Source organism: Mastigoproctus giganteus, chromosome 7, assembly GCF_048544385.1.
Source record: "Mastigoproctus giganteus isolate SK-2022 chromosome 7, ASM4854438v1, whole genome shotgun sequence".
Classification (NCBI taxonomy): Eukaryota; Metazoa; Arthropoda; class Arachnida; order Uropygi; family Thelyphonidae; genus Mastigoproctus; species Mastigoproctus giganteus.
The window spans coordinates 57,335,987-57,363,570 of NC_143581.1; the positions used below are offsets into that span (position 1 = coordinate 57,335,987).

The 27,584-nt window shown below is 35.9% G+C and overlaps 1 protein-coding gene across 1 annotated transcript in view; it reads right to left on the reverse strand.

Moving 5' to 3' along the window:
• Positions 1 to 27,584, reverse strand: part of RecQ4 (RecQ4 helicase) — a 398,588-nt gene that overhangs the window by 18,861 nt on the left and 352,143 nt on the right. The window contains exons 23-24 of the mRNA XM_090378321.1: positions 11,766 to 11,946; positions 6,377 to 6,524 (exon numbers count right to left, since the gene is read on the reverse strand). Coding sequence (XP_090234447.1) covers positions 6,377 to 6,524; positions 11,766 to 11,946 — 329 coding nt within the window. The remainder of the gene's footprint in view (positions 1 to 6,376; positions 6,525 to 11,765; positions 11,947 to 27,584) is intronic.

Here is a 27,584-nt window from a genome sequence, read left to right on the forward strand (position 1 = left end):
CATCCCAAGGTTTTTGCAGTACTTTGATCCAAGCCCGAGGCGGGAATCGAACCCGCGACCTTTCGGTTGCCAGGCAGGCACTTTACCCACCCAGCTAACCTGGTCAGCAGACTAACAACTAATGAAATCCACTTCATCCTCACTAACAGAAGATATATCATGAATGACATTCCTGTCCTGAATAGGGTAAATTTTCGAAGTGATCACAGAATGGTAAGATGCACACTTGTTGACTCGAGTAAATAACATGAAGGTTTTTGTGATAACAGAAAAGGAGAAAAAGCAGTATGTACTATAACTTAAGAACAAGTTTGAGCTTCTGCAGACTGCTCCGGACCAAGATATCAACAAGGAATATTACAACTTTCTGAAAGTGATAAAGCGCAAGAAACATATAGGGAAAAAGAAATCCAAAGAAAAAAATTAGTCAAGAAACACTTGTTATGATGAACTAAAGGCAACAAATGAAGAGCAAGACAAGCACTGACAAGAAGAAAATTGATTATACTGAGTTATGCAAAGCCATTAGAAAGAGACTCAGAGAGGACATAAGAAGATTTAACACAAGAAAATTAGAACAAGCATTAAGGGAAAAAAAGGACTTAAATCAGCAGCTATTTAATACAGAAAGACAAATGATAATGAAACTGAAGAATAGCGATGGTGTACTTATAAATAGCAGAAGACTACTATATAGAATTATACAAGGAGCGAGGGAATGATGCCAGCAGTGGGGAAGATGGATCGCAAACTAGTAACACATATGACATACCCGATATCCTACCTGATGAGGTAGAACATGCACTGAAGAAAATGAAGAATCAGAAAGCCCTGGGGAAGATGAAGTTACCGTAGAGTTGTTAAAATTGGGAGGAGGAGGAGATATAACACAAAAACTGGCAAGACTCTTCACAAAATGCATTAGAAAACATGTGATGCCTAAGGAGTGGAATAATGCAATTATAGTTTTGCTACATAAGAAAGGAGATAAATTGGAAATTATAGACCAATTAGCTTGTTATCCCACATCTACAAGTTGTTCACAAGGGTTATTTGACTCCATACAGCATAAGGCAATGTTTCGGGCACTGGAAAGACAAGGCATATTACCCCATATATTATGATTTTGAAGAAAATATAGGAGAATGCTACTTCCTTTATTAGATTAGACAAAGACAATAGTAAATTTAAAATTGAGAATGAGTTCAACAAGGAAACACAATATCTCCGAAGTTGTTTACTGCTGCCCTTGAGGAATCTTTCAGAAGATTAGACTGGTCGCAGAAAGGAGTAAATGTGAATGGAGAGCACCTAAACCATTTACGATTTGCAGATGACATTATAGTCAAGAGCCACAATCTGAAAGAATTAGAGGAAAATTTTAATCAGTTATGCACAGCAAGTAAGGATTTTGGACTAAAGATGAATATGGCTAAAACAAAAGTAATGATGAACAAGTATGTCACAGAAAAGGACATAATGATTGAAGGAGCAGTAATTGAAAAGGTGGAGTCATATACTTATCTGGGACAAGTTATTAGCTATAATAATGATAAATGGCTGGAAGTCAAGAGAAGAATAAATTTTGGATGGATAGCATTCAGGAAATATAGTCACATACTGAAGAGCAATATCCCGGTTTGTCTGAAACATAAAATAATGAACCAATGTATACTCACCCCATAACTCATGGAAGTGAAACTTGGGCACTCACCAAAAGAATGGAAGAGAAGTTGAGAACCACATGGATTAGGTTAGGCAGCAAACTGAAGTAAAGGACATTCTTATCAAAACTAAAGAACTAAAATGGTCTTGGGCAGGACACATAGCTCAAAGACATGATGACAGATGGACTAAGAAAATAACAGAATGGTACGAAAGAGGATCTAGAAGAAAACCTGGAAGAGGGTGCTCACTTTCTTTAAAAATTACAGCTGTGAATTACAGGCTCCGAAAAAGCGATAAATGTTTGCCTTTTATTTACCTAATTGTTATTTTATATTATACTTTATATGTAGTCTTATAGTTATAGTTACGCTGGTTATCTTTATTTTAATTTAGATAAAAGAGTTTTTGTAGATTACTACTTAATATACGTAAAACCGTTATTTCGTTTGAATCTTGCAGCCATTGTTTTTGTATAGAGTGCTAGGGAATTCAAATTTTTAATTGTGTTAACTAGGTAGCTCTAACGTATAATTATATGGCGTAATAAGCATCACTGTTTCTTATTAGATAGCATAGTATTGACATTTAATTAATTAAATTTATCGATCTTATTAATTTAAAATATCATGCCCCAGACTAGAGCAGCAAATCAACGGGTACAAAGTGGTAGGAGTGCTGTGTCTCGGGGGAGAATTGAGGGGGGGGGGGGCTATTCTCCAACGCATCAGAGCCTAAAAAAATGTGCAACTTGTGAAATGTTTGCCGAACTCTCTGGAACAGAACATATTGCCATGGGGATTGTCTTTGTGTGTGCACGATGTAAGGAGTGTAAGGAAATCGAGCGACAACTCTGTTGTTATGGGCCTATATGAGAGCTTGAAGGACAGGGTGGATGCCCTCGAAGGATCTAAATTGAGGGGCCCATCAAGCTCTCAGCTTCCCACATCAACACCAGAGTTTGCAATTGGTTATCGCGCGACACAGCGGCAACCCCCAAGGCAGAATGCGCTGGTCCCACAGGAACTAGTAGTTGTTGGTGACTCTTTTGTCAGGGAAACGGGGAACATGCTTTGTAAAAAGGATAGGTGGAACAGGACCAGGTATGTCTGCCAGGGGCAAAGGTTGATGACGTTGTAGAGCGGATATCATCTTTTAAGGGCACAATAGGTGATATAGTTGTACACGTTGGCACTAATGATATTAAGAGTAGGAGACCGGCAGAATTACTTAACAAGTACAGGTCACTGCTGAACAAAAGCCGAGAATTAGGGTTGAATTTGAAAGTGTCTGCAATTCTGGCCAGACACGATACAAGTGAGTATCTGATGAGAGCCTTGTCGATCAATTCGACCGTGGAAAGAATGTGCAAGGCTCAAGGGGTAGAATTTTTTTCAGCCTGGTCTCTACTTGTTAACAGGAGAGACTGTTTCTACAGGGATGGGATACACTTAAATAGAAAGGGTGCAAGAATATTTGCCGATGCTATCGAGGCAGTGTTAGGTGGGTCGGAAAACTGCTAGCTTGGGAGATAGATACAAGGACTAATAGTTTAACAGTAGCCGCAGGCAGAGGTGAAGGTGATTCTTGCACAACTTCTATTAGAATAAGTAGCGACCTGAAGCGAGGGGTGTTGTGGGTTTCGGGGACGGATGGCAGTCATCGTGAAATAGGTGGATATATGGGATGTGTTAGGGTAATGCCCTCGAAGGATCTAAATTGAGGGTGTATACATGCACCTATTCCTATATATCATTGACAAAATCATGGGATTTTGTCAATGATATATAGGAATTTTGCTAGCAGGGAAAAGGAGGCAACGGTGTATAAGGCAACGGTCAGGCCATGCCTTCCTAAAATGAGGCCTCCAAACCTGCATACAGGTTTGGAGGCCTCATTTTAGGAAGGATGTTGATTTGCTTGAGCGTGTACAGAGAAGGGCAACAAGATTGATGAGGGGAATGAAGAATTAAGTTCTGCAGTGGCTGGAGACTAGGCACCTGCGTGGTGATCTGATTGAGGTGTATAAGGCCTTGAATGGGTTGAGCACACTGAATTCTGATGGGATCCTTCCACTTGTTCAGATTATGAACCTAAGGGGGCATAAATTCAAATTAAGAAAAGACAGATGTAGAATAGATGTGCGGAAATTTTCCTTTAGCCAGCGGGTGGTTAATTGCTGGAACAAAACTTCCATCTGTCGTTGTGGAAGTTGATAGGTTGAATAAATTTAATGAGGAACTGGACAGGCATTTGGAGGGAATGGTGTTTTTTTTTTTTTTTTTTTGGCTGATGCTGCATAAGCTCATACTTGAGCTCACACTTGCTTTCTTGCATCACATGCCACTACAACGGCGGAGATGGATAGATGAAATTCATGAGTTTGTGGGTAGTAAATGGATGGCCATTGTACAAAACAGAAGGAACTGGAAAGTTGCTGGAGAGGCCTTCATCATTCAGTGGATTGAAAATGGATGATGATGATGATGGTGATGAAGATGTTCGAACTGAATGGAAATGTTCGAATAACCATCATTTTGAAACACTCTCTACAATTGCATTACAATTTTGGGATCAAGTTACTTTGTCGAGTTTCAGAATGGTATTGTTGAATACACACAGTTTGAAACTTCATAGAAAAACATTGCGACCGATCCAATTCTCATGAAATCGAATATCTTGGCATTAAATGAAACGGCTTGAAAACGATGGAAATACTGATGTTCGATGAATCAAACGTATCACACAATTCAGAAGACCTTCTGTGCGATCTGGTGGTGTTGCGATATAAAATAAAGTCAAATCGACAATATGTACGCCACATATTCTCATTACCGTAGATACAGACCCACTATGGCAAATGACTGGTACAGATAATTGTGGAGACATTTGCGCAGCTGAAGTTGAAATAAATGGATAGAAGACTTTGCTCGTAACATTCTGCATCTCACCTAATTCAACACTGGAGCAGATTAAAGATTTCTTAATATCCAATCTAGCGATTTATATGCCAAAGTTTGGAGACATCTAACGTAAGGAAATTCAACTTTCAAAGGATCCCGATAACTTTAGTGGGCAATTTGAACATTGACGTTAAGAAATCTGAAAATGCTCCATTCCTCAACTTCATGGAATCAACATTCAATATTAAACTCGCATCAGATCCTACAAAATCTACTACGCATGGTCAATCATGTATCGACTTGGTCTTCAATTGCAATGTTAATAGTTTGAATTGTTTCAACTATCTATCCTACTTTTGTTATCACAAACCTTTATTGTTGATTGTAAATGAAAATACCAAATAAAATAAAACTGATTTTACTAAGCTTAAATTGTATTTTTTCACTTCACATGATGTTATTCACAGACCCACCTTCGACTCCAAGGAGTCAACATTGATTTTTTTGATAAACTGAGCATGATGAAGTTTTTGTAAATCATAATTAATAAAGCACCAAATTCACAATATACAGCACTATACAATTCAGTGGCTAGCTTCAAATGTATTTTTTTTTCTGCTCTTATATTAAAATCTGAGAAATCATCTGAGAATATTAGTACACAAAGTAAGAGGTTCCTAGAATGTGCAGGAGGAACTGTTGCAAGATGAACATGGAAAATGTGGTGTAGAAAGTGTTTTCAAAGAAATTTAATGTATTCTCAGTGTATTGATAAATTTATGCAAGAAAAACTTGATCCACTCTACATGCTCATTCCTTCTATTAATTTTCCCAATTCTTTATAGGTTTCAAACTACTCACTTCAATAACACTAGGTTGAAGCTTATTCCAATGATCAGTTATTCTTTGGAGGAATGCAAATTTCTGCATATCCAACTGTTAATCATCCTTTCAATTTAAATTTCTCTTGTGTATTGTCTGAGAAAGAGTGCAGATGCCACGTACATTTAATTTAGCCATGCCTATGAAATTAATTGTAAATTGTAAACCTTATAAACTCAATTAGGTCACAACACAGATGCCCGGTTTCCAAGCATCTGTGTGGTGACCTAATTGAAGTTAACAAGACTTTAACTGTGAGAAGTGTGGGTTTCATAATATTGACAGGGACTTGGCATAAGGTTGGGAATGACAAAGTAAAAACAAAATTTTATTTCTGATATTTTTAGTGTATTTGTGAACTTTCTAAAGTGGCAAAGAATTGTTTTTGTATGTTAACCTTCTGCAAGTTGCCCTAAATAGAACAAATATACTCTCATGGCATCTGTCAGACACTTTTTTTATTATAAAAAATTGTTTAGCTTTTTTTTTTTTTTAAAATGAAAACTGCTTTATTAATTATGATTTGCAAAACAAAAGAAGCCAATAATAATCAATAATGTTTTCAGAACATTTCTTAGAATTTATGGTCACTCATTTATGGTCACACAGATGCCACATGGCTGCCTGTGTTTCAGTCAGCTGTTTGCCTTTCATTTCTGTGAAGCCTGCAAAACCAAAGTTCTATGGAAGATTAGCTGGCCCTTACTAGCATCTGTTAAATGCCAAAAATTAAAAACAATTTCTCATAAAATATCAAAATGCACACAGAAAGTACTGCATAATCATTTAGAGAACATTGGTGGGGAAAGGTACATAGGATGATCCAATTTAATTTAAAAAATAAAAAAATTAAAAGTAGCATTTTGTCATATGTTGTGCTAGCTACAAGAAGGTTATATATGTAAGATATATTCTGTGACACTTACCAAAGCGGCACTACTTTTATTAGAATTTTTTCCCAAATTTTGATAATTATTGTCTGTTTGGAAATACTGGATAATTACATCCTTCAGTCTGTTGCTGTTCGACAACTTTTCTTCACTACTGCATGACCAGTAATGGCATTTAGAAAATCTAAAAGCACACACACACAAAAAAAATATATATATATACTGTAATGATATATTACTTTGTGACATAATAATTCTAAATTTTATCACCAGAAAGTACATAAAATTGGTAAAAACTACTAGTTGTGCAACTTCAGTTTTATCACTATATAATTTCTAGTAACAACTGACAGACTGGTTTAAGTTAAACTTTATTACAATAAATAAACATATATACATAAATAAAGTACTAAAACAGATATAAAATAAAAGCATTAAAATATATATATAAGTAAAAAGTAATAAATAGAAGCTTTCGGGGCAAAGTGTCCCTTCATCAGCTTCAAGCTGATGAAGGGACACTTCACCCCGAAGCTTTCGCAGATTCACGCAGATTCTAAAGAATACGTAAATGAACTAGGTAACTGGAAATATTGTAGTCTACTGAATTGAATAATTGTAATATTGCACTCTAATTTCTGTTCTACTTTGTCAATTAACTATAAAGAGGAAATACATTAGGAGAGAACTTTCCTCTGCTCTAAGTACCAACAGCACTAACATCATGTATGAAGAACTTGAATGGTTGTTGCCTGTACTGAACATCTTTCTCTTATGTCTTCATGGTTAACTATACAGATGACATCCGTTCAATGCTGATAATTCAATCTGGAAAAATGAGCGCTAAGTGAGCGCCACATTCCCATAAGGTAACATATGTATTTTTGAGTTGTAGTCGGCACCATAGGATATTTCCTAATCAGTAATAAACGGTAGTAAAAAGATGCACAAATGTCGGTCAAAATATTTGTACATATAAAATATTCTGAATTACATACGTATATAATTATGTTGTAACTACTTATGCATCGAAAGTAAACTTAAAATTACAATAAAATCATGAATTTAATTGATTTAATTTAACTGATGAATTTAATCATGAAAAATGTGTCGATTTTGAGTTGTACTTTGGCCCTCGTCCTGGTAAACTAAAAGGGGTTTTAATTTAAAATCCCTTACAGTGTTACCACCCAATAACAAAGCCAACTGATCCTTGGCCACTTTGAGACCTGGCATGTTTTAACTTCTTTCAACATGAAACTTCTTTTAGGCATTCATTTCCAAAAAAGTCCTGCTTCATCTTTGTTAAAAGCTTGTTGAGAAGTATAACACATAATACCCCTCTTCAATAATTTTAACAAGTTCTTTTTTGAAAGTTTCAGCTCCTTGATCTGCACTTGCGGCCTCTCCCTGAATTTTAAATATATTTGTAAATGTAAATGTGGACCCATTTAAATGGGTCCACATTTTTTTTAGGTGAGTTTTCTTCAGATCATCATATAGGCTAATCTCTCTCTCTCTCTTTTTTTTCTTTTTTTTTTTTTATAATATTTAACTTAACTGAATTCTGCATTGGATATTATCTTCAATAAAATTAGTTAAAGTCTCTCCAATTTCAATCCAGTTGCTTGCGGTGAAACAGCTGTCTTTCTCACTGTTAAAATTAATTCTTTATTTTTTATAATTGTTCTTACAGTTAAACTTGCCAGTCCTAAATTATGGCACACATTCGTTTGTTGTTGACTGGAATCGATTCGCTTCAAAATGACTAATTTAATTTTCAAATTTTCTTTTTCTTACATTTGTCCAGACATTGCTTTTTCATTCTTATCCGCCACTATTAACTCTTCGAAAATGTAACTGCATTGGTAGCATTAATTATGATACAATGTTCGAGTAAATTTTCCATTATGCACAATATCTAATACTGTATTGAGTGATGACTAGATTTCAGATAAATGCATATAATGCAAATATTACAAGCAATATACTTGATCATTTTTTTTTAAAATGTTGATCTCAGAACTACGTGATGTCACTGTACTGCAATTAAATTAGAGTGGAGAAAATTTCATTGAGCGTGGGAAACATTTTAATGCTGTTTTGCTATCATTTTCCAGCTATCGACTCCATCAGATGATATGTTTTCGTTAAATATGCAAAAAATGCAATCTGTACGCTGGTAAAAGGGCGTTATGTGACAGCGTTATAGTCAGATGGGTTGTTTGTTTGTTATTTGGTTTTTAGGAGCATTAGCAACTAAGGCCATATTGCTCCGGGGATATGCAGTGGTCATTCCCTGACCTTTCCACATCCTCCGTATTTGGTTGTTGTTGTTGTTGGGTTTAACAACACATAGGCTACTTGGGCCATATTGTGTCTTTCTAATGGTGAATATGAAATAACTATATTTTATTATATATTCCTATCCGGTTTAGGAAAGTAAATAGTTCTTTTTTATTAAGATCATCTCCCAGAATCTGCATTAAATTTATTGATGTCTGCATATTAGTAAATGATTTAAAAGTGTCAAAGCGGATGTTTTGAAAGTGGGGACAGTCCACTAACAAATGGCGAATGGTCAGTTGTACTTGAGATGATGTACATTTTGGAGCACTGTCATTAGTTAATAGATACAGGTGAGTGAGATGAGTATGCCCAATCCTGAGCCTTCCTAAAATTGCTTCTTCTCGTCTGCTTTTCTGGAAGCTGGAGGGCCACAGCTTTGGTTCCGGTTTTATTTGGTAGAGTTTATTTCCTGGATAATCTTTCCAGATTAATGACCAGCTGTTATAACATGCTTTACGGATAATGTGTTTGTAATCTGTATATGGAACTTGAAAAGTCTGCAAAATCCGTATTTGGTGGACACGGGCTCGAACCCTGGTCCAATCAAGAAGTGCGTGCTATGCACTGCTGCTCCTGCCCACCTGGCTATGGAGGCGCCGATATGGGTTATAAGAACAGCGTTATAGCAAATCAGCATAAAGTGAACTGTGTTAAAACAAGGGCCTGCTGTATAACATTATTACTTGCTAACAGTGCGAAGAAAAAAAAGAAACCCTTAAAGGAATAGAAGGCCTTTTCTTAAGAAAACTTTCACTAAATGCAGATCTTTCTCTGTTCCTGATACAGCAAGTGTAATGATTGTAAAAATATTTCCTTGGAAATTTTCCATGAAAATTTCTAAGGAAATAGTCTTTCTGAAAATTTAGAGAGCAATGTCCTGCATACTTCCATAACAAATACACCACACACACACCACAAATCCACAGCACAAACTTTTAATATTGTAGGGTGAAAGTCCCAACTATTAGAATAAGGTACAGGTTAGTGCTTTGCATCAAGTACGAGGCTAAAATAAATTGAAGCAAATATATTTTGCATGTAAGGCATTATATCTATATATATAATAGATATTTAAAGAACATATCATATCATGAACTCCTTCATGAAAGTTCTTCTTCTTTTTGCTCTTATAAGTAATATTTCTCCAACAGAGAAATCTACTATTACCCATTCTCAGTTGAGTGCCACCACCCACATGGCACCATTCTGTGGTTGGTTGTACCCTCATCAATGGGTGGGTAGGCACACAAAGTACAAGATCTCACAAAACAGTTGTGAGGAGACAACTATCCTGAAAACAATGCCTATGGGTGGTGGTGGTAGCACTCAAATGAATGTAACAACAGACTTCTCTACTGGGGAAGTGTTACTTATCTGAGGTATAAGAGAGGGAAAGTTGTTGTTGTTGTTTATATGGTTTTTAGGAGCATTAGCAACTAAGGCCATATTGCTCTGGGGATATGCGGTGGTCATTTCCTGACCTTTCCGCATCCTCCGTATTTGGCGGTCATGGGCTCGAACCCCGGTCTAATCAAGAAGCGTGTGCTACGAACTGCTGCTCCTGCCCACCTGGCTATGGAGGCATCCTAGGGAAAGTTGTAAAGGAGTTTACAATATGAGATGTTCATTACTGATGCCTTACATGGAAACTGTTGATTTAAACATTCAGCTATGCATTAACTTGATGCAAAACACTACTTATACATTAATTTAAAATTTTCTCACCTTGAAGCTTTTTTGTCCAGAAATATGAATTTGAAACTGATACCTTTTGACATCTCTCATGTTGTGAAAATTAGTTAAAACCGAGTAGCATATTCATTAAAGCAATTAAATGTGATGCCTATTTTCCCTTTTATAAGACCTGCAAGAAAGTGTACTGGTTCATAAAAAAGCTGAAAAATTATCTGTAGTCAGAATGCCGTAAAGTTGTTGCAGTATATTCCATTTAGGATTAATTGCTGCAACTATAAACCCTTTTGACTCTATAAGTAGAGGTCTGCATGGATGTGGACATCCACTTCAAAATGTCCATAGTGAATGAATTTTTGTCATTCATATGGATGTGGACATCCACTTCAAAATGTCCATAGTGAATGAATTTTTGTCATTCATATGGACAGTGATAAAATACAAATGTGAAGGAATGTTTTTCCCCCACCTATTTCCAAGATCACGACGGTTCAATAACCTTCTGAACTCTTTTAAAGGAAGTTAAGTGGTTCAAATTTTCTGCTATTTAACCATGGAGGCATAATTCATCTAGAAGTGACTGATGGGACAGATCCTATCAACAGAATGTTTTTCAGCCCCTCTCATCTTTTCAATAACGTCAGACAAAAGTTTTTCATTATCGTAACAATGCAAGCTACACTAACTCTGGGCACTAAAGGACTGTCAGTCTAAATTTCAAAAGGTAGCTACTGGCTGTTTATTTTCTTTAGTACAAGATTTTGTCAATAATATCAGTACAGCCTTTTTGGATCATTAATGTACTATGGATTATTGTACTCCATTACTATAGAAAAGAAATCCAAAGAGAATTCCAAAGAAATCTTTTGAAAAGTGATGCTTTGAAGGTGAAAAGGCGTGGAATGTTAACCAAAGGTGTTCGTCTTCTGTCAGACAATGCACCGGCTCACACAGCCATTGCCACCACCAACTTTGTTGCCCAGTGCGGCTTCAAACTACTACAGCACCCACCCTATTCTCCTGACCTAGCATCATCAGACGTCATCTTGTTTCGAGAAATGAAAAAAACCATTGCATGGATACCACTTTGATTCGTCTCAGGAAGCCATCAATGAAGTAGAATCATAGTTTTCAGGCAAAAAGTGCAGACTTCTATGATCAAGGCATTAAACAACTGATCCATAGATGGGAGAAATGTGTTACTATACATGGAGAGTACATAGAAAAGGATTAAAGTTCCTGTGAAGTTTCATTTTTCTAGGGCTATTATTTACAGGTAAGGGTATGAACATTTTGATATCCCCCTTGTATATCAGTTTTAATAGTAATGTCCATAAAAAGTATTCTTTGGTTAGTAAATGATTTTATTGTGAATTTAACTCACTCTTTAAATGTCAAATACACTCTTTCTAATTTTTTTAACTCCTGATGCTCTTGCATTCTTGTCCTTTCAAAGAGAAAGTTCAAAGCTTCATCCAGTTCATCATCTGTTACATTCCCACGTGACGACACATGAAAAGCCAAATCAGAGAATTCCACCATGACACCACTTCTCCTTGCATGTCCTTCAATTAAAAGAAGGGGACGGGGAAGGTGAGAAATTAATATTAGTTGCTACTCAAGAAAAAGAAACAAATTCATTACATGGAATAGTTTATAAATGCTCATACTTTCATTTCTTCTGATTGCGAGAATTTGAAGACAACTTATTTTGATTAGGAATTTACTGTGATTGTAACCTGGACTAGTGATAAATATGTCTACATTTATCAGTCTAATACTTAAAAATGCTGTCCTTCACTGTATATACTTTTAAATTGAATGAAATGCAGTTCAATTCTAACTTTTTAATTTTAATTGATAAAAATATTCAAACCACCGTATGTACAATGTGGATCATTAAGCAACAAAACCTATTACACATTATTAAAAATGTTCTTGAATGCAATTTTTCCACAATGTTATTCACATGTTTTGCACTCACAAAAACATAACATATCTTCTAACTTCTCATTTTTTATTTGGAAGCAGAAGGAAAATAGAAAGTTTTTGGGCTGAAACAGGCTTTGGTTGGTTGGTTTTGATTTTATTGGCGCATTCTGAAACAGGCAAAAAATAGGAGGGAAGAGAGAAGATTTCTTTCAGAAAAAGCAAGGTTTTTTTTTTTTTTTTTTTTTTTTTTTTAAGGTTCACACTACACTAGAAATTAAATCTCACTGGCAACAATACACATTTTATGTTAAAATAATACGCATTAATAATACTATACCATTATAATATGCATTTAAACATTAGCTTACGTAGCATTTTACTGTTATGGATATTCTATTAGGTATCAATTGATTTTGATTGCTTTCATAAAGAGACTGTTGCAGACTGTTGTTACCCTCTTCAGAAATGTTAAGTCAAAGTTTTGTTCATTTTATTCCTGATTTGGCTGTCAGGAGCATTTTCAAACTAAAAAGTGAAGATATGAACTCAGTTTTTGTTTTTCTAACATAGATCAATATTATCTCACAGTTTGCACTGCTACAAGGATTTGTTAAAATTCCAAGCATAAGTTCGGGATAATTTGTTACATTCCTCCTCGTGCATCTGTTACTTCCCCAAGGATCACTGTACCTAATTTCTTTCTCCTTTCAAAAAAGGATCTAGTTGGTTCTCACACAAACTGACAGAACTGATTCTGAAAACAATCTACTGCTTCATCAATTTCTTTATCTTTAATGATCCACAACAAATTTCAAAACTTCCTCAGTGAGCAAAATACCAGGTTCTTCTCTTTTTGTTTTACTCTCCATGATATTGGCAATAGCAATGCCTATAACTATTATTATTCTGCTATGATAATCAATTTCAAAATTTGAAGTGGAAGATATGAAAATTATTGGTAAAATAAATATTCATTATGTGCATATTTATTTTACCAATACCCCTGGCTTGCAGCCATGAAGGGTATTGTGTACGGCGTGTGCCTTTTGTATGCAATAAAGAGTTCTTCTTCTATATATGATCTAAATATGTTGAAAATGACCTCATTATATGGATGACCTTAATAACCTCATCACATCCATATGAGGCACACTGCACTGAAGACCTATGTTTTGATTTTAAAACATTTCCATAACATTTAAAAGAAGCAAGTAAATTCTAAGTCATTGCATCCACTGCCTTAGATTTTATAGTGGCTAGTTTAACGCTGGAGAGAAGTGGTCAGTGTAATGTGAAGTCAGTTTGGGATGATATAAACACATTCAGAAAACAAAAATGCAAGGAGTGCAAAATAGGCCTAATGACTTTGGTAAGTATAACAAACAACTGTACAGACATATAGAGTGGGCCAGTAAATAAGAATGCCTTATATTCTGGAATTTGTGAGTTGGTCAATCGCACAACATCAATGCTTTTCTGGATTTATCAGATCGTTCTTTCCTAACCAGTAAGTTAGAGGGGTAACAAGAGAAAGCAATACTTTTTGATGTGATTATCATCAGTCACCCTTCATGCATTAAGAATCTGCAGATAAAAGAGCCATTAGGTGGCAGTGATCACAAGTAGTGATGTGGGAGTTAATAAAGATGTAGCTACTGTCAAAGGCAAGGGAAATAAAGGGTTTTTGATTTCGTAAAGAAAACTATAACAGTCCCAGACAGTTTTTAATCCAATGCAGTGAAAGAAACTGATGAAGTCACCAACTGCTAATGAAATGCTAAATGGAAAGATTTCAGGGCTGTTATCGTAGAAGCTACTATACTTTTTATACCAACTAAGAGATACAGTTACAGGCATAGATTTATATGGATGTCGGATGAGACTAATGTTAGTGGACAAAAATGCATGGGATGCACATAAATTATGAGGTGACGCAGATAGCTACAGTAGATATAAACTAGTTTGCAATCAAATTGCAAAGGTGGTTAACAAGATAAGGCAGAATATGAGAAGTATTTTGCAAAGAATGCAAAGAAAAGCAGCAGCAAAGACTTCTTTACTTATGTAAAGATCAGGAGGGGTTGAATTACATTGGTCTACTAGACATGAATGGATTAACTGTTGATGATCATGCTCAGATTGCCGACAACCTGAATGGGTTTTTTCCCATCTACATTCATATATGAGGAATTTTTTTTACAGACGGATGTAGAAGAGAGTCAAATTTTGGTAAGGTGCTGAATGATTTTGAAATGACTCAGAGAAAGAGAAAAGTGGATGAGAAATTGAAGATAAACGTAAAAAAGACATCTGGGGTAGATGAGATGTATCCGGCTATATTAAAGAAGGCAGCAAAAGAGGCAAGCAAATTTTTCGGCATGATTTTGAACGCATCCTTGGACTCAGGAGAGGACCCTGTGGACTGGAGATGTGCAAATATAGCTCCAATTCACAAAGGGCACACAAGTAATTACAGACTTTCTAGCTTGACTTCTGTTTCAGGGAAAATAATGGAGTCACTGTTTAAAGAAAGACAGGAATGCAGTTGTACTACAGTCACAGCATGGATTTGTTAACGGTTAGTCTCGTCTGAAAATCCTGATTGGATACTATGACACAGTGTTAAAAGAACTGGATGCAATAAATAATTTTGACACCAATACTAACTCCGGCATGTATACATTTTCTCTTCATGTAGGGGACACTTTAACACAGTTTAGTGGCAATTTTGAAAGTTAAGTCTGGCCACATTGTTCCTGCCATTCCTTTGTTACTCTGTATTGTAACTATGTTCCTATCTGTCAGACCAGTGGTCCCTTTATACCAGTGAACAGCTAAAATTATACACGCCCATAGTGTGTATGAATTTAGTTGTGTATGTATACAGGGTGTTTCAGTTAAACGTTTCAGAACTTCTAAGAGGGGTAGGGTACATCCTGACAACTCGAAATCATATAGCAATGTGGGGTCGGAAATGCTTTCCTGAAGCGGTGTTGTACACAGAAGCACCATAAAGAAAAGAGACCGTAAGTGAGAAATCGTTTTAATAATACATGAAAAGAAGCAAAAGGTACATGGATTAAAGTAAGTGTTCGAAGTTTCTTCCACGGGCTACAATGCACGCCTCACATCTCCGACGCATGGACATCCGAACATTCTGGAATACTCCAGGCGAATTTCTTCGGCAGCTACTGCGATTCTTGCAACCAGATCCTCAGCATTGTCAACAGGGGTGTCATAAACTAGCGATTTCATATGACCCCAGAAATAAAAATGAAGACATGATAGGTCGGGTGACCGAGCAGGCCAAAGCACGGGACCACCATGTCCGATCCACTGTTGACCAAATGTGACATCCAGGTAGTTACGAACATCTCCGCTATAATGGGCAGGGGCTCCATCATGTTGGAACCACATTGTCTGTTGCGTCGATGCAGAAATCTGTTCATCTCTCAAAAGTTGTCACCCGACCTATCATGTCTTGATTTTTATTTCTGGGGTCATATGAAATTGCTAGTTTATGACACCCCTGTTAACAATGCTGAGGAGCTGGTTGCAAGAATCGCAGTAGCTGCCGAAGAAATTCGAAATTCGCCTGGAGTATTCCAGAATGTTCGGATGTCCATGCGTCGGAGATGTGAGGCGTGCATTGTAGCCCGTGGAAGAAACTTCGAACACTTACTTTAATCCATGTACCTTTTGCTTCTTTTCATTTATTATTAAAACGATTTCTCACTTACGGTCTCTTTTCTTTATGGTGCTTCTGTGTACAACACCGCTTCAGGAAAACATTTCTGACCCCACATTGCTATATGATTTCGAGTTGTCAGGATGTACCCTACCCCTCTTAGAAGTTCTGAAACGTTTAACTGAAACACCCTGTATATATGTAAGAATAGATAAGACTCATAAAGTTTGTATAGACATAGGTGAAAATAACACAAAGTGCCAAGGACTAGAAGGGTAAGGGATAGTAGAAAAAAAGAAGTAATATAAATTTGAAAAAAGGTGAAAGAATGTTAATATCCTAAAATTTATGATGAATTAAGAAAATTATGGGCTGAATTGCAAAGCCAATTTGGAGGTGAAGGAATTGTAAAGTAAAATTATTAATACCAAATGATTAAACAAAAGAGTAAAGGTGGTAAAACTGTCATCAGAAATGGGTGGACAAATTCAGTTTTAGGTCAAATACAGGGAAGGCAAAAATGCAAAGCCTGATGTCAGTGGAAGTAAATATTGATACATGGTTAGGTATTTCACCAGGGGACTACACGTAATCATGTATCAGGAACTGTGTTTCTATACTTGTCCATAACAGTAGAAGGAAAGTTAAATAAAGCCAAAAAGCAAAATGAAAAAAAATTAGCACATTCTTTTACAGTATGGACAAGGTAGTCCCAATGCAGTGTTAATGAAATGAAAATTAATAAGGTAAAAATAAGGATAAGGTTAAAAATATATATAATTAAGTGTTTTCAGAGTGGGAAAAAGGTATTTGAAATATATGTAGATTTTTGAGTAAATTTGGAAAATATTTTAGTGTTGGAATTTTGTGGAGATTAGAATTAAAATAAATAGTAATAAGCACATGGTATCAGGAGAGGTATTAATTTGAATATGGGGAAGGGATAAATAAAGTTAAATAAAGACAAAAATAGCAAAAGAATGAGGATAGTTGAAACATCACCCTCATATTGCACTAATAGCTCTTCGAATGGGAAGAAAGGCAGAATTAGAAAGTAGAAAGATGAAAAGTATAGAAAAAGTTATTAAAACTTACTGAGCTAGCTGAGGTTGTAAAGTCCAACCTTTTAGCAAGAGCTCTGTTGTAAGAGTTAGTATAAAAAAGGAGATGAATACCAAATGCTTGTACTGCAGGGAAAAGCAAGCGAAAAAATATGCAAGTCAAATCAGGCATCAACAAAAGGTTCTTTGAAACATGCAGGTATCTGTTACTTTTGGCAATATAGTGTATAATACCGCGTATAGAAACGGGCAAAAGTATAATAAGAAAGGGAAAGATATCTACAGTTTTCAAGTAGTATGTAGCAGAAGGAAGTATTAAGAGAGTAGATGAATATATCTAAAGCAAAACTATATTAATGACTTAGCTACAGGGTACACAGCAATTTATAGCAGCATAACGGACTTGATAGAGAGCTGTGAAGAAGTGGAAATAGATATGGAAATAGTGATCTCTATAGTCATATTTTTGACCGAAAATTACATTTAATATACAATTGAAACTGTTGGGACAGAAATATTTTTTCATGTTAAAAGAAGTAAACAAAAAAAAAACCTCACCAATGTTTTTGATGTCATAATAATCAAAAGAGTTAAGTTAGAAAGTTTAAACCAGTTAACATTTTATGCTAGATAACACTACACAAGGGGCATTTTAACAATTTATTAACATTTAACATGTTCATTGACTTCATCAGATAAAAAAAAACACATACGATATGTAAAAATTAAAAAAAAAAAAAACTAATTATTTTTTGTAAAAAAATCTGACATCTTTTTTGCACTGTGTTATTTATCATCTTATTATCTACAAGTTGTTCAATATTGTCCCTCATTCAGTTCATTTCACAACTCGTAGGTGCATTTAAATATCTGCGCATACTTTTTATCAATTTTTGCATTTCTGATGTAGTGGGAACAGGAACTAACAAATCAATGTCATTGTCTACATTATCATCACTATCTTCACCCATGGGATCCACTTCTGTGGGCCATATGATGTCCAAAATACCACTATCTGTTAAAATCGGCACTGTACACAAATTAGTATCATCAACTGTGACAAATTCATCCAAATATACCAGACTTTCTGAAAGAGATGAAACACACCGAAACGTTTCACCGAATGTCGGTTCAGCTTCTTGATTGTCTTGAGAAGGTATTAAATCCGTCATTTTGGAAAATCCCACATAACAAAAACAATTTGATAGTCTTTGGTGTTATAAGATTCCAAGCAGTGCACAACATATGCAATGCATCCAATAAGTTGACAGAGAAATCTTTTGCTTCAATTGTGGCCAAATATTTTCTTAGCAGTTGTTTTCAGTAATAAAATTTTAAATTCTGTATTATGCCTTGATCACAAGGCTGTAAAAGACTCAAATGTTTGGAGGCAAAAATATAAGCTTTATAGCTTTTAATCTCATTTCAGAGTGAGCTGGATAATTATCAACAATCATGGCAACTTTTCACACAAAAAAGCATTTATTTAAATTCAAAAGCCAATCAGTAAATGTTGTCGCAGTCATCCACGCCTTCTTGTTTGCTGTGTACTCAACCGGTATTTTTTTACATTTTTAAAACAGCACAGATTCATGCTCTTCCTGATAACGAATAAGGGCAGCTTTTCAGATCAGTCCAAATTGCAAGCCACCATTACTGTTATCTTCTCTTTGGACTTTTTGCCGCCAGAACACTGCTGACCCTTAAACGATAAAGTTTTACCGGGTAAGCAGCAATAGAACAACCCAGTTTTGTTAACATTAATGACATCTCTCGCGATATATTCTTCAAGCACTGTGGGCAATGTAGACTGCAGCCAATCTGATGTCACACTTGGTGAAACTTGATTTGCTTCACGGCAAACAATTTTAAAAATGCCTGGATTCGCAGTGAATTCAATCCCCATTTGAATTGCAAACACATCCGCTTTTTCCATTAATAGAGGTACTGATTGGAGCATTCTGAGACCTAGCTTGTTTGAACCAAACAAGCAATGCAGCCTCCAAATCTTTGTGTTTGACTGTTCTCATCCATTTCCTATCTGGCTCAAACATAATGCACTCAAACATTGCAGTAAGTTGCTAGAATGAATACAAAGAAGGGCAACAAGATTGGTGAGGGGAACAAAGGGCCTTTCTCTTATCAAGAAAGGCTTAAGTTCTGCAAATTGCAGCACCTGGAGAGTAGGCACCTGCTAGGTGATCTGATCGAGGTGTATAAGGCCTTGAATGGGTTGAGCAAGCTGAATGCTGATGGGATTCTTCCTCCTGCTCAGATTAAGAACCTGAGGGGGCACAGTTTCAAATTGAGGAAAGACAGTTGTAGAACAGATGTGCAGAAATTTGCCTTTAGCCAGTGGGTAGTTGATTGGTGGAACAGACTTCCATCTTTTGCTGTGGAAGGTGATAACCTAAATAAATTTAAGGCTGAGCTGGACAAGCATTTGGAATGAATGGAGGAATGAAATGGGAGTTTTTTTTTTTGGCTGATGCTGCACATGCTTGCTTTCTTGCATCGTATGCCTCTACTAATACTAACATAAGGATAAGATACAATATTTTTATAACATAGACACTGCACACCTAAGATCCAAAATAAAAAAAGCAGAAATTTGCAAAATTAAAGATAAATTTTAATGTAATTTTATTAGTTGTTTGGGAAAAGAAAAAGACAGAGAAAAACAGAATATTTGCAAAAAAGACAAAGCAATGTTGAGAAAAATTCTGTCACAAAATATATTACAATGACTAGATGGCAATTATGTACAGTAGATCTTGGATAATTAGAAGTTGAAGGGGCATCAAAATTACTTTGAATTATCCAATCCCCCCCCCTCCATTTTACTAAGCATGTCAATTAATCTTAGCCTAAACCTTAATAATTTCATGTATGTGATCTCTACTGGAAAATTAGCAACACAATGCTTACATTTTATTGTAAGCCATTATCTGTTACATATTCAGAAATGCATTTCATAGAAGCTAAAAAAAAAGCAATTTTGTTTCTCCTCTCCCCCTCCAGAATAGAACAGTAATTAATCTAAAAATAACTGTTTATATTATCCTGAAGAAGCTCCTAAACTATTGTTTATGGTGCTGATAAGAAATAATTGGTTGCTAATTGCTAATGTTTCTTGAGTGACAGAAGGCTAGTATTGAATAGAGAAGTTAATTGTTATTTTCTTTACTTTGGAAGAGTTTCAGAACTTTGGTACTGATGTTTGAAAGAAACTAATTTACTTTCTAACCCATGTATGATATACACATTGACTGACTTGCTTAAAATACACATACTCTAGTTATAAAGATTCTATGAAACTACATAACCATTCAAGAGGTTTGTTTCACAATATGAAAGGGGGTTAAAAAATTTAATTTGAAAGGTAAATGATAATGTAGAGGTTTTTTTTTTTTTTTGTTCACTGCCATTGAAAATGTGGAAAGATTTATTTTGAAAGCTAATAAAAAAAAAAGAAAGAAAAAATCAGTAATGCAAATGTTATGCAGTACATTACTGGAAAGCTGATATGCTGTAATACCTTTACAAAAATTTACTCAAAAAAGCTAGTAATTTTTTTCTTGCTCCCCCCCCCCCCCTTTTTAAAATCCAATACAAATTCTAGTTCATTCAGAGATTGAAAAATTTTATTCTTCACATTGTCCTGTTCTTCTACATATCTGCATAACTGTTCGAACATTTTATTTGCTTCATTAGCTGTCGGTACTGATTATTCCACAGAAACAGGTTCTTCATCTTCTGATGATTCATTTTGATTTTTCTTCGTTCTATCATTGAATATCTCAGCTTCTTAAGTTCTCCAGATGTAGCCACATCTTCATCAACATACATTTCATATGAAATATCCATTTGTAGTTCCTTCCATTCTTCAGGCTCTGGGATCAGAATATCTTCTACAGGCAAGCCGGCCACCATGTCTTCATTTTGCAAAGATGGTTTGAACCCAGCTTTATGAAAAGAGTTTCAATAGGTTTTGGCTTAACTTTTTTCCATGCTTTTGCAATTATGTGATTAGCTTCCAAGAGATTAATTCTGATCTGCAGTTTTGAAGAAATGTTATCTAAAATTTTTGTGACCATCAGTCTACGATACATGTTTCATATTCTGAATCACCCCCTGATCCATTGGCTGCACTACAGATGTTATGTTTGGTGGTAAAAAAAGATTACTTCGATTGTCTTCAAATGGGCGATATAGATTTGAACTGTACGGTTGTCAACAAAGAGCAGAATTTTCCTATTTTTAGTAGAGAATGTTTTGTCTAATTCAACAAGCCAAAATTTAAAGAGCTTGCTTGTCATCCAGCCTTCTTCTTCTTCTTCTCTCTTTTTTTTTTTTTTTTGTTAATCTCTTACTACATTGAAAGGCTTTTTAACTCTTTTGAAGTATCTAGGTTTTGCTGATTTTCCAATCATTAACAGTGGCAGTTTTTCTGTGCCATTCATATTCATTCCAACCAGAATTGTCACTCTCTCTTTATTATTTTTTCTGTTGCTGCAACGATTACCTTTAAAAGAAAATGTTTTGTCCGGCATGCACTTTAAAAAATAAACCAGTTTCATCAACATTAAAACATCTCTTGGTTAATATTTCATTAGTTTATATGAGAGACTATTAATCCAGTCATTTTCTGCTGCTTATCCATTGAGGCACTATCACCATAAGCTCATCTAATTGTAATTTTGTCCCTTTCTTTAAATCCTGCTAGCCATCCCGAACTTGCTTTAAAATTAATCAACTCCAACCTTTTAGCAAAATTCTCTGCCTTTGCCATTATCTAAGTCGTTTCCTTTGTCCATTCTGTAAATTCCCCAATTTCATTATCTTCCTTTCATTATGTTTCAAATTCATTTTTATATAAATTACATAATTTTTCCAACAATCAACTACCTGCTGGCTAACAGCAAATTTCTGCATATCTATCCTTCAATCATCCTTCCTCAATTTGAATTTATATTCCAGAAGGGTGTATTCTCTCAGCAAGAGCAAGGCTAGTCTCCAGGTACTAGCAATTATCAGAAATGAAACCTTTCCTGGTAAAAAAAAAAAAAAACAAAATTCTCTTTTCATTCCCCTTCTCTGTATCCATTCCCAGATCAACATCTTTCCTAAAAATGAGGCTTCTAGACTTCTATGCAGCACTCAAGATGGCTGACCTTTTTTTTTTTTTTTTTTTAATTATGTGGTCTCAGCCAGCTTTCTCGGCAAACCCTGCATCCTATTTACAATGCTGTACCACTGAACAGTGCTGATGTACAATTATCTCAGATTCCCTGTAGAGGGTCAATTCATTCTCAATATAATGTCCACATCACAATGTAATATTATGAAAGTATCCGACACCATAAAGTCCCAAATAAGGTTGCAATGATCTCCAAGGATCCAGCTGACACTTGTGAATACATCAATCGGTCTCCATGTACAGTCCATGGAACCACAATAATACCACAGCATCACAGGTCCACCGCGGAAGAGGAAGCAACCAAAATGCAATCCAACAGGCTCGTTGTGGTGGCCTAACCCTCCACTGGACCCCAATTTCTCCAATACAAGCCTGTCCAAAAAGCATCAGTGATCTCTTCAACAACTGCACCGAATCACCTGTTAGTGGAAGAAGCATCAAGAAGATGTATGTGAGCTAAAGGTTAAAGGCCAGATTTATTCTTCCTTGTGAACATTGCAGCTTTTAAAGAAGCTGTAGTATTCACAGGGAAGAATAAATCTGGCATTTACAGAGTTTTGTATTCATCACATTGCTTGATGCAGAGTTGGGGGGAACCCTTAGAACCACATTACAAATAACACTATATGCTCACAGGGAAGGTTCCCACCTGTAATTAGAATGGTATCATTCATCCTGCATCCACCTTTATCATAATAACATTCCATTCCAATGTAGCACATCATCTCTCTAACTTTAATTAAGCTGGCTCATTCTCCTCAAACTGTAAAAAAATCCTTCATTTTCCTGAATAGCTGGATTGCAAAATTTCGAAGTGTGTATAAATTTTCTTTTGTACTAACAGTTGTTTACTCCAGGAGTAAGGGAGTGGAGATTAGGAGCTTATTGCCTTATATGAGTTAATCACTTCCTTATCTCACAGCCAGTCTCTATTTCACTGAAAACTTCATGTCTAACTGCAGAATAACCCCAGGATTTTTGTTATCCTGGGTAGGGATTGTACCACACAGTAGGGATGTAATTCTCTAATAACCACTACTGATGTGTAGTATCTTGCATTTATCGATATTAAATTCCAACTGTCACTTCTCAGCAAATCTGCCTAATTTTTCTAGATCTTTTGCAGTAGCATACCCTGATCACTGTCATTAAATGCCCTGCCAACTTTGTATCATCTGCAAACTTAGACATCAAGCATAATCAATATCATCAATAAATACAATGGGCCTAGCAGTGAATACTGGGTCTCCACTAAAAAAAAATTAATACAAGAGCAGTGCCCACAAATAACCATTCTGTCCTCTTCCACTGAACCCTTTATCTATAGCAGTAACTTTCCCTTAAGGCCACACTGCTCCAGTTTTTACAGCAGTCTTATGTATAATAGTATCAAAAGCCTTCCTGAAATCACAGTGTATGATATAAAAATCATTTTTTGCATGCAGTTCATTGGTTACTGCATCATAGTATTCAATCAGACTGGCCAAACAAGACTGTCTCTTAACTATGTGACTACAGTATAACTGTATTCCTGTCTAGTGGTCTGGAATTACCTCTTTAACCACTGACTTTATTTTCCTTGGAACAGAAGGCAAACTTAGGTCTGTAAGTACTCATGTCACACTTTGATCCCCTTCATGAATTTGGGGATATATTTGCATATCTACAGTCCACAGAACCTCTCTTGAAGTCTAACAACCATCCTCCCCTACAGAATGCCAAGAATCCTGTTTTTTTGATGAAAACCCCAAACATGAAAGGTATCAAAACATATAGTACTTGGTACCACGCATGGGTTGAAGGAAAAGTATGGGGAGGGGGCAGGGATGTCAGAAACTTTGCTCTAGAGACTAAACATGGGTTTCACCACTTTAAGCCTCCAATAAGCAAAGTGGTGGTATTGCACCAGTTGATGAGAGTCATCTACCCACCTAGAAATATTTACAGATAACTACATGAAATGTTTCCAAAATAATGACTTTGGCAAGTAATATTTTAGACAATATTCCCTACAGTCTGCTGGATATGCTTGTCTACCAGGAAGGCATATCTAGTCTATCTGGCAGAATGCCCAGAATTTCAATATCTGTAGAAGACAGTTCCAGGAGTGAATTTTTATTTAACAAATACCATACTTTCTCCAATGCCCCATGCTCCTGAATAAGCCAGGTATCCGATTTTTTAAGACACGTAAAAGAAAAATCTTTTTATGGGAATTTATTGAAGTCTTAAAATGCATACCGGTAAAACAATTTCCTGTTCTCAAATGAGACAAAACTATCAATATCAACACAAAAATATGATGGTACAGTTATTCTCCATTGCTTTTGTCTTCAAGAGCAGCTAAGAGTTCTTATGGTTAGGCTCATTATTGCTGTCCCATAAGCAGAGTCACATCAAGCTTTTTTCAATCAGTGTGGGCAAAATGCAAGCCCATATACTTTTTATCCACAAGCAAAGCTGCTCAATCTTTGGATGCTTGAATTTCTCAGTTGATGTAAACTATGCTCTATGGTACTATTCCTATATCATTCTTTCAGTCCAGCTTTACACCAACTCTCTAGGGATGACTGATTCCTTATTTATGTTTTTGAAGGCATTATCCACTACTACAAAGGGTACTATTAAAGTTTTGCAATATGATGCAACAATGAATCACAGGAAGCTGCTTGTTGCTGCATGTTGAGACATGTTCATACGTGCATGGTAGCCGCCGCGCCAAGTCGATGGGCTCAGTTATTCATTAGTAGTGAGAGTGTAAAGTGCTTGCGATGGCATCGTGGTCACGAAATGAGATAAGGACAGTTTTGCAGTATAATTTCGTGCGTGGTTTAACCATAGACCACTGCTTAGAAGAAATGACTCTTGCACTAGATGATGATTGTCCACATCGTACAACGATATTCAGGTGGTATAGAGAATTCCAAAGGGGAAATTTCACTCTGGAGGATTCTGAGAGGCCGGGAAGGCCACGAACGTCAGTTACGGAGGAAAACGTTACTCCTGTGAGGAAAATGCTTGACGAAAACAGGCGAGTGACCTACCAACAAATAGAGGATACTTTGGGCCTAAATGCACCAGCAATTCGTTCGATTCTGCAAGATCATTTGCACCTGAAGAAACTTTGTTCTCTCTGGGTGCCGCATCAACTGACTGAAGAGCAGATGACACGACGTGTGACTTGGTGCCGGGAGATGTTAAAAAAGTTTGATAAGGGGCAATCTTGGTATGTGAACAACATCGTGACAGGTGACAAGACTTGGCTGTACTATTACGATCTGCCGACCAAGACTCAAAACAAAGTTTGGGTCTTTGATGATGACGGCACACCCGTAATTGTCAGAAAATCCCGATCTGTAAAGAAGAAAATGATAGCTGTATTTTTCAAATCGAGTGGAATTGTGGAACGTGTCGTTTTGGACACACATTGTTCAGTAAGTGGTGTACTGAACAATGCCTGCCTAAAGTCATTGGATCTATGAAGAACCTGCGGCCAAAGTCAAGAATGGACACCTGGTACCTCCATCACGATAATGCTCCAGCTAACCGCGCCAAAGCCTGCACCGAATATTTGACCACGACAGGACTGAAACTTCTCGAGCACCCTCCCTACAAGTCAAGACCTTGCTCCCTGCGACTTTGCACTGTTCCCGCATGTGAAAATGAAGCTAAAAGGGAGGCGGTTTTCCAGTGATGAGGACCTTCTACAGGCTTGGGACAACGAGTGTGCTTTACTCCCTAGTGAAACTTGGCAGAACTGGTTTAAAGATTGGTTTCGGAGGATGGAGAGGTGTATTGAATGTAGAGGAAATTACTTTGAAAAAATTAAATAAACAAAGCTGTATTGCAAAACTTTCCTAGTACCCTTTGTACTTCTGCATCTTAGGTAACTTCCTTATGGAAGTTACCTAAGATGAGCATCCTATGGTGATTTAATAGCATTCTGATCTAATCTGAGCATTATCCATCCTCTCCGATTCTTGTGCTTGATAATTGTCCTTTTTTTTTTTTTTTTTTTTGGAATGAGCACCTCAGCAATTTTTTGCTATATTACAAGAAAAGAAACAACATTACAGTGCACTGTTGTTTCTCACTGCCACCACTTCTCACAATGATACTATTCACCTATGGTATTCACTATTGTATCGAGAGGCATTTCAAAATACACAGGTTTGATCAGCATTACCAATCTGGGAAAGAGTATACAAATGCTAATGTGGCAAATTGATAACATACTTCTAAACAGTTTCTCTTTTAATACACAAATCAATTACTGAATAAAAACCTCACCACCCATTCTCAGAGTGCCTTGAATCCCTGAATACATGTTCTTTGGCCACTGCTGCATTTTGTAGACACTATATCTGAATTGATGCTTCTCTCTCACTTATTCACAAAGCTTCTATTTCAGGATATTTTGCTTTTTGCCAATGAAAATTTTTCCTTTACCTGCTTTACACCATCAATTTTCATTAATGTTGTATTTTCTATCAGCAACTTGATTTCATTTTTTTTTTTTTTTTTTTTTACTTCTTTAATTAAATTCATGAACAAGCTGCACCCAGAAAATTTTTTGGCTATTTATACATTTTATCTGTGTTATACTGCAGGTGCCAGAGAGTAATGTCCTTCTCTTCCCCCTTTTTTGTAGCAAAAATTAAAACATTTTTCTATAAAAGGGTTTATTTCTTAAACTATTTTTAAATCAAGTTTTCAATTCCATCTCAGTTTTTTTTTGAAAAGCTTTACCATTTAAAAATTACTCCAGAAATCTAAAGTTATAGTCTCCAAAGGCAACACTGGATGATTAATTAGAGTAGCAATATCTGATTTGCTAAGTTAGTCTTGCTGAATATTGTCTAGCATTATTACGCTGCACAATGACACCATTCCTATTGTTCAATGCAGATGTTTTTCAGTTTTCAGAGATTAACTGTGGATAGTAAGTATCAGCTAGAAAAGTTTGAACTTATTCCAATACCTTATAATGGTCTATACCTGTGGTATTTGACCAAATAGTTTTTTTTTTTTTTTTTTTTTTTAAGTATTTTTTCAGATATTCAGATTTTTTTTGCCTCAGATTAAGTTCCTCAATAAGCTGAACCCAGATTTTGGATAAAATTTTTCAAAATAATGACCTGGGCTATTTACAAATTTTATCCATCTGTTATACTACAGGTGCCACTATGTCCTTACAGACTTAGATATTGGTGTGGGAACTTGCATCTAGCCTGGAGAGTCACAGGTTCTTACACTTTTTGTTAATATACAGAAACAGTTACCATTCCTAGTCTCCCGTAACAATTAGATGAACAAATGGTT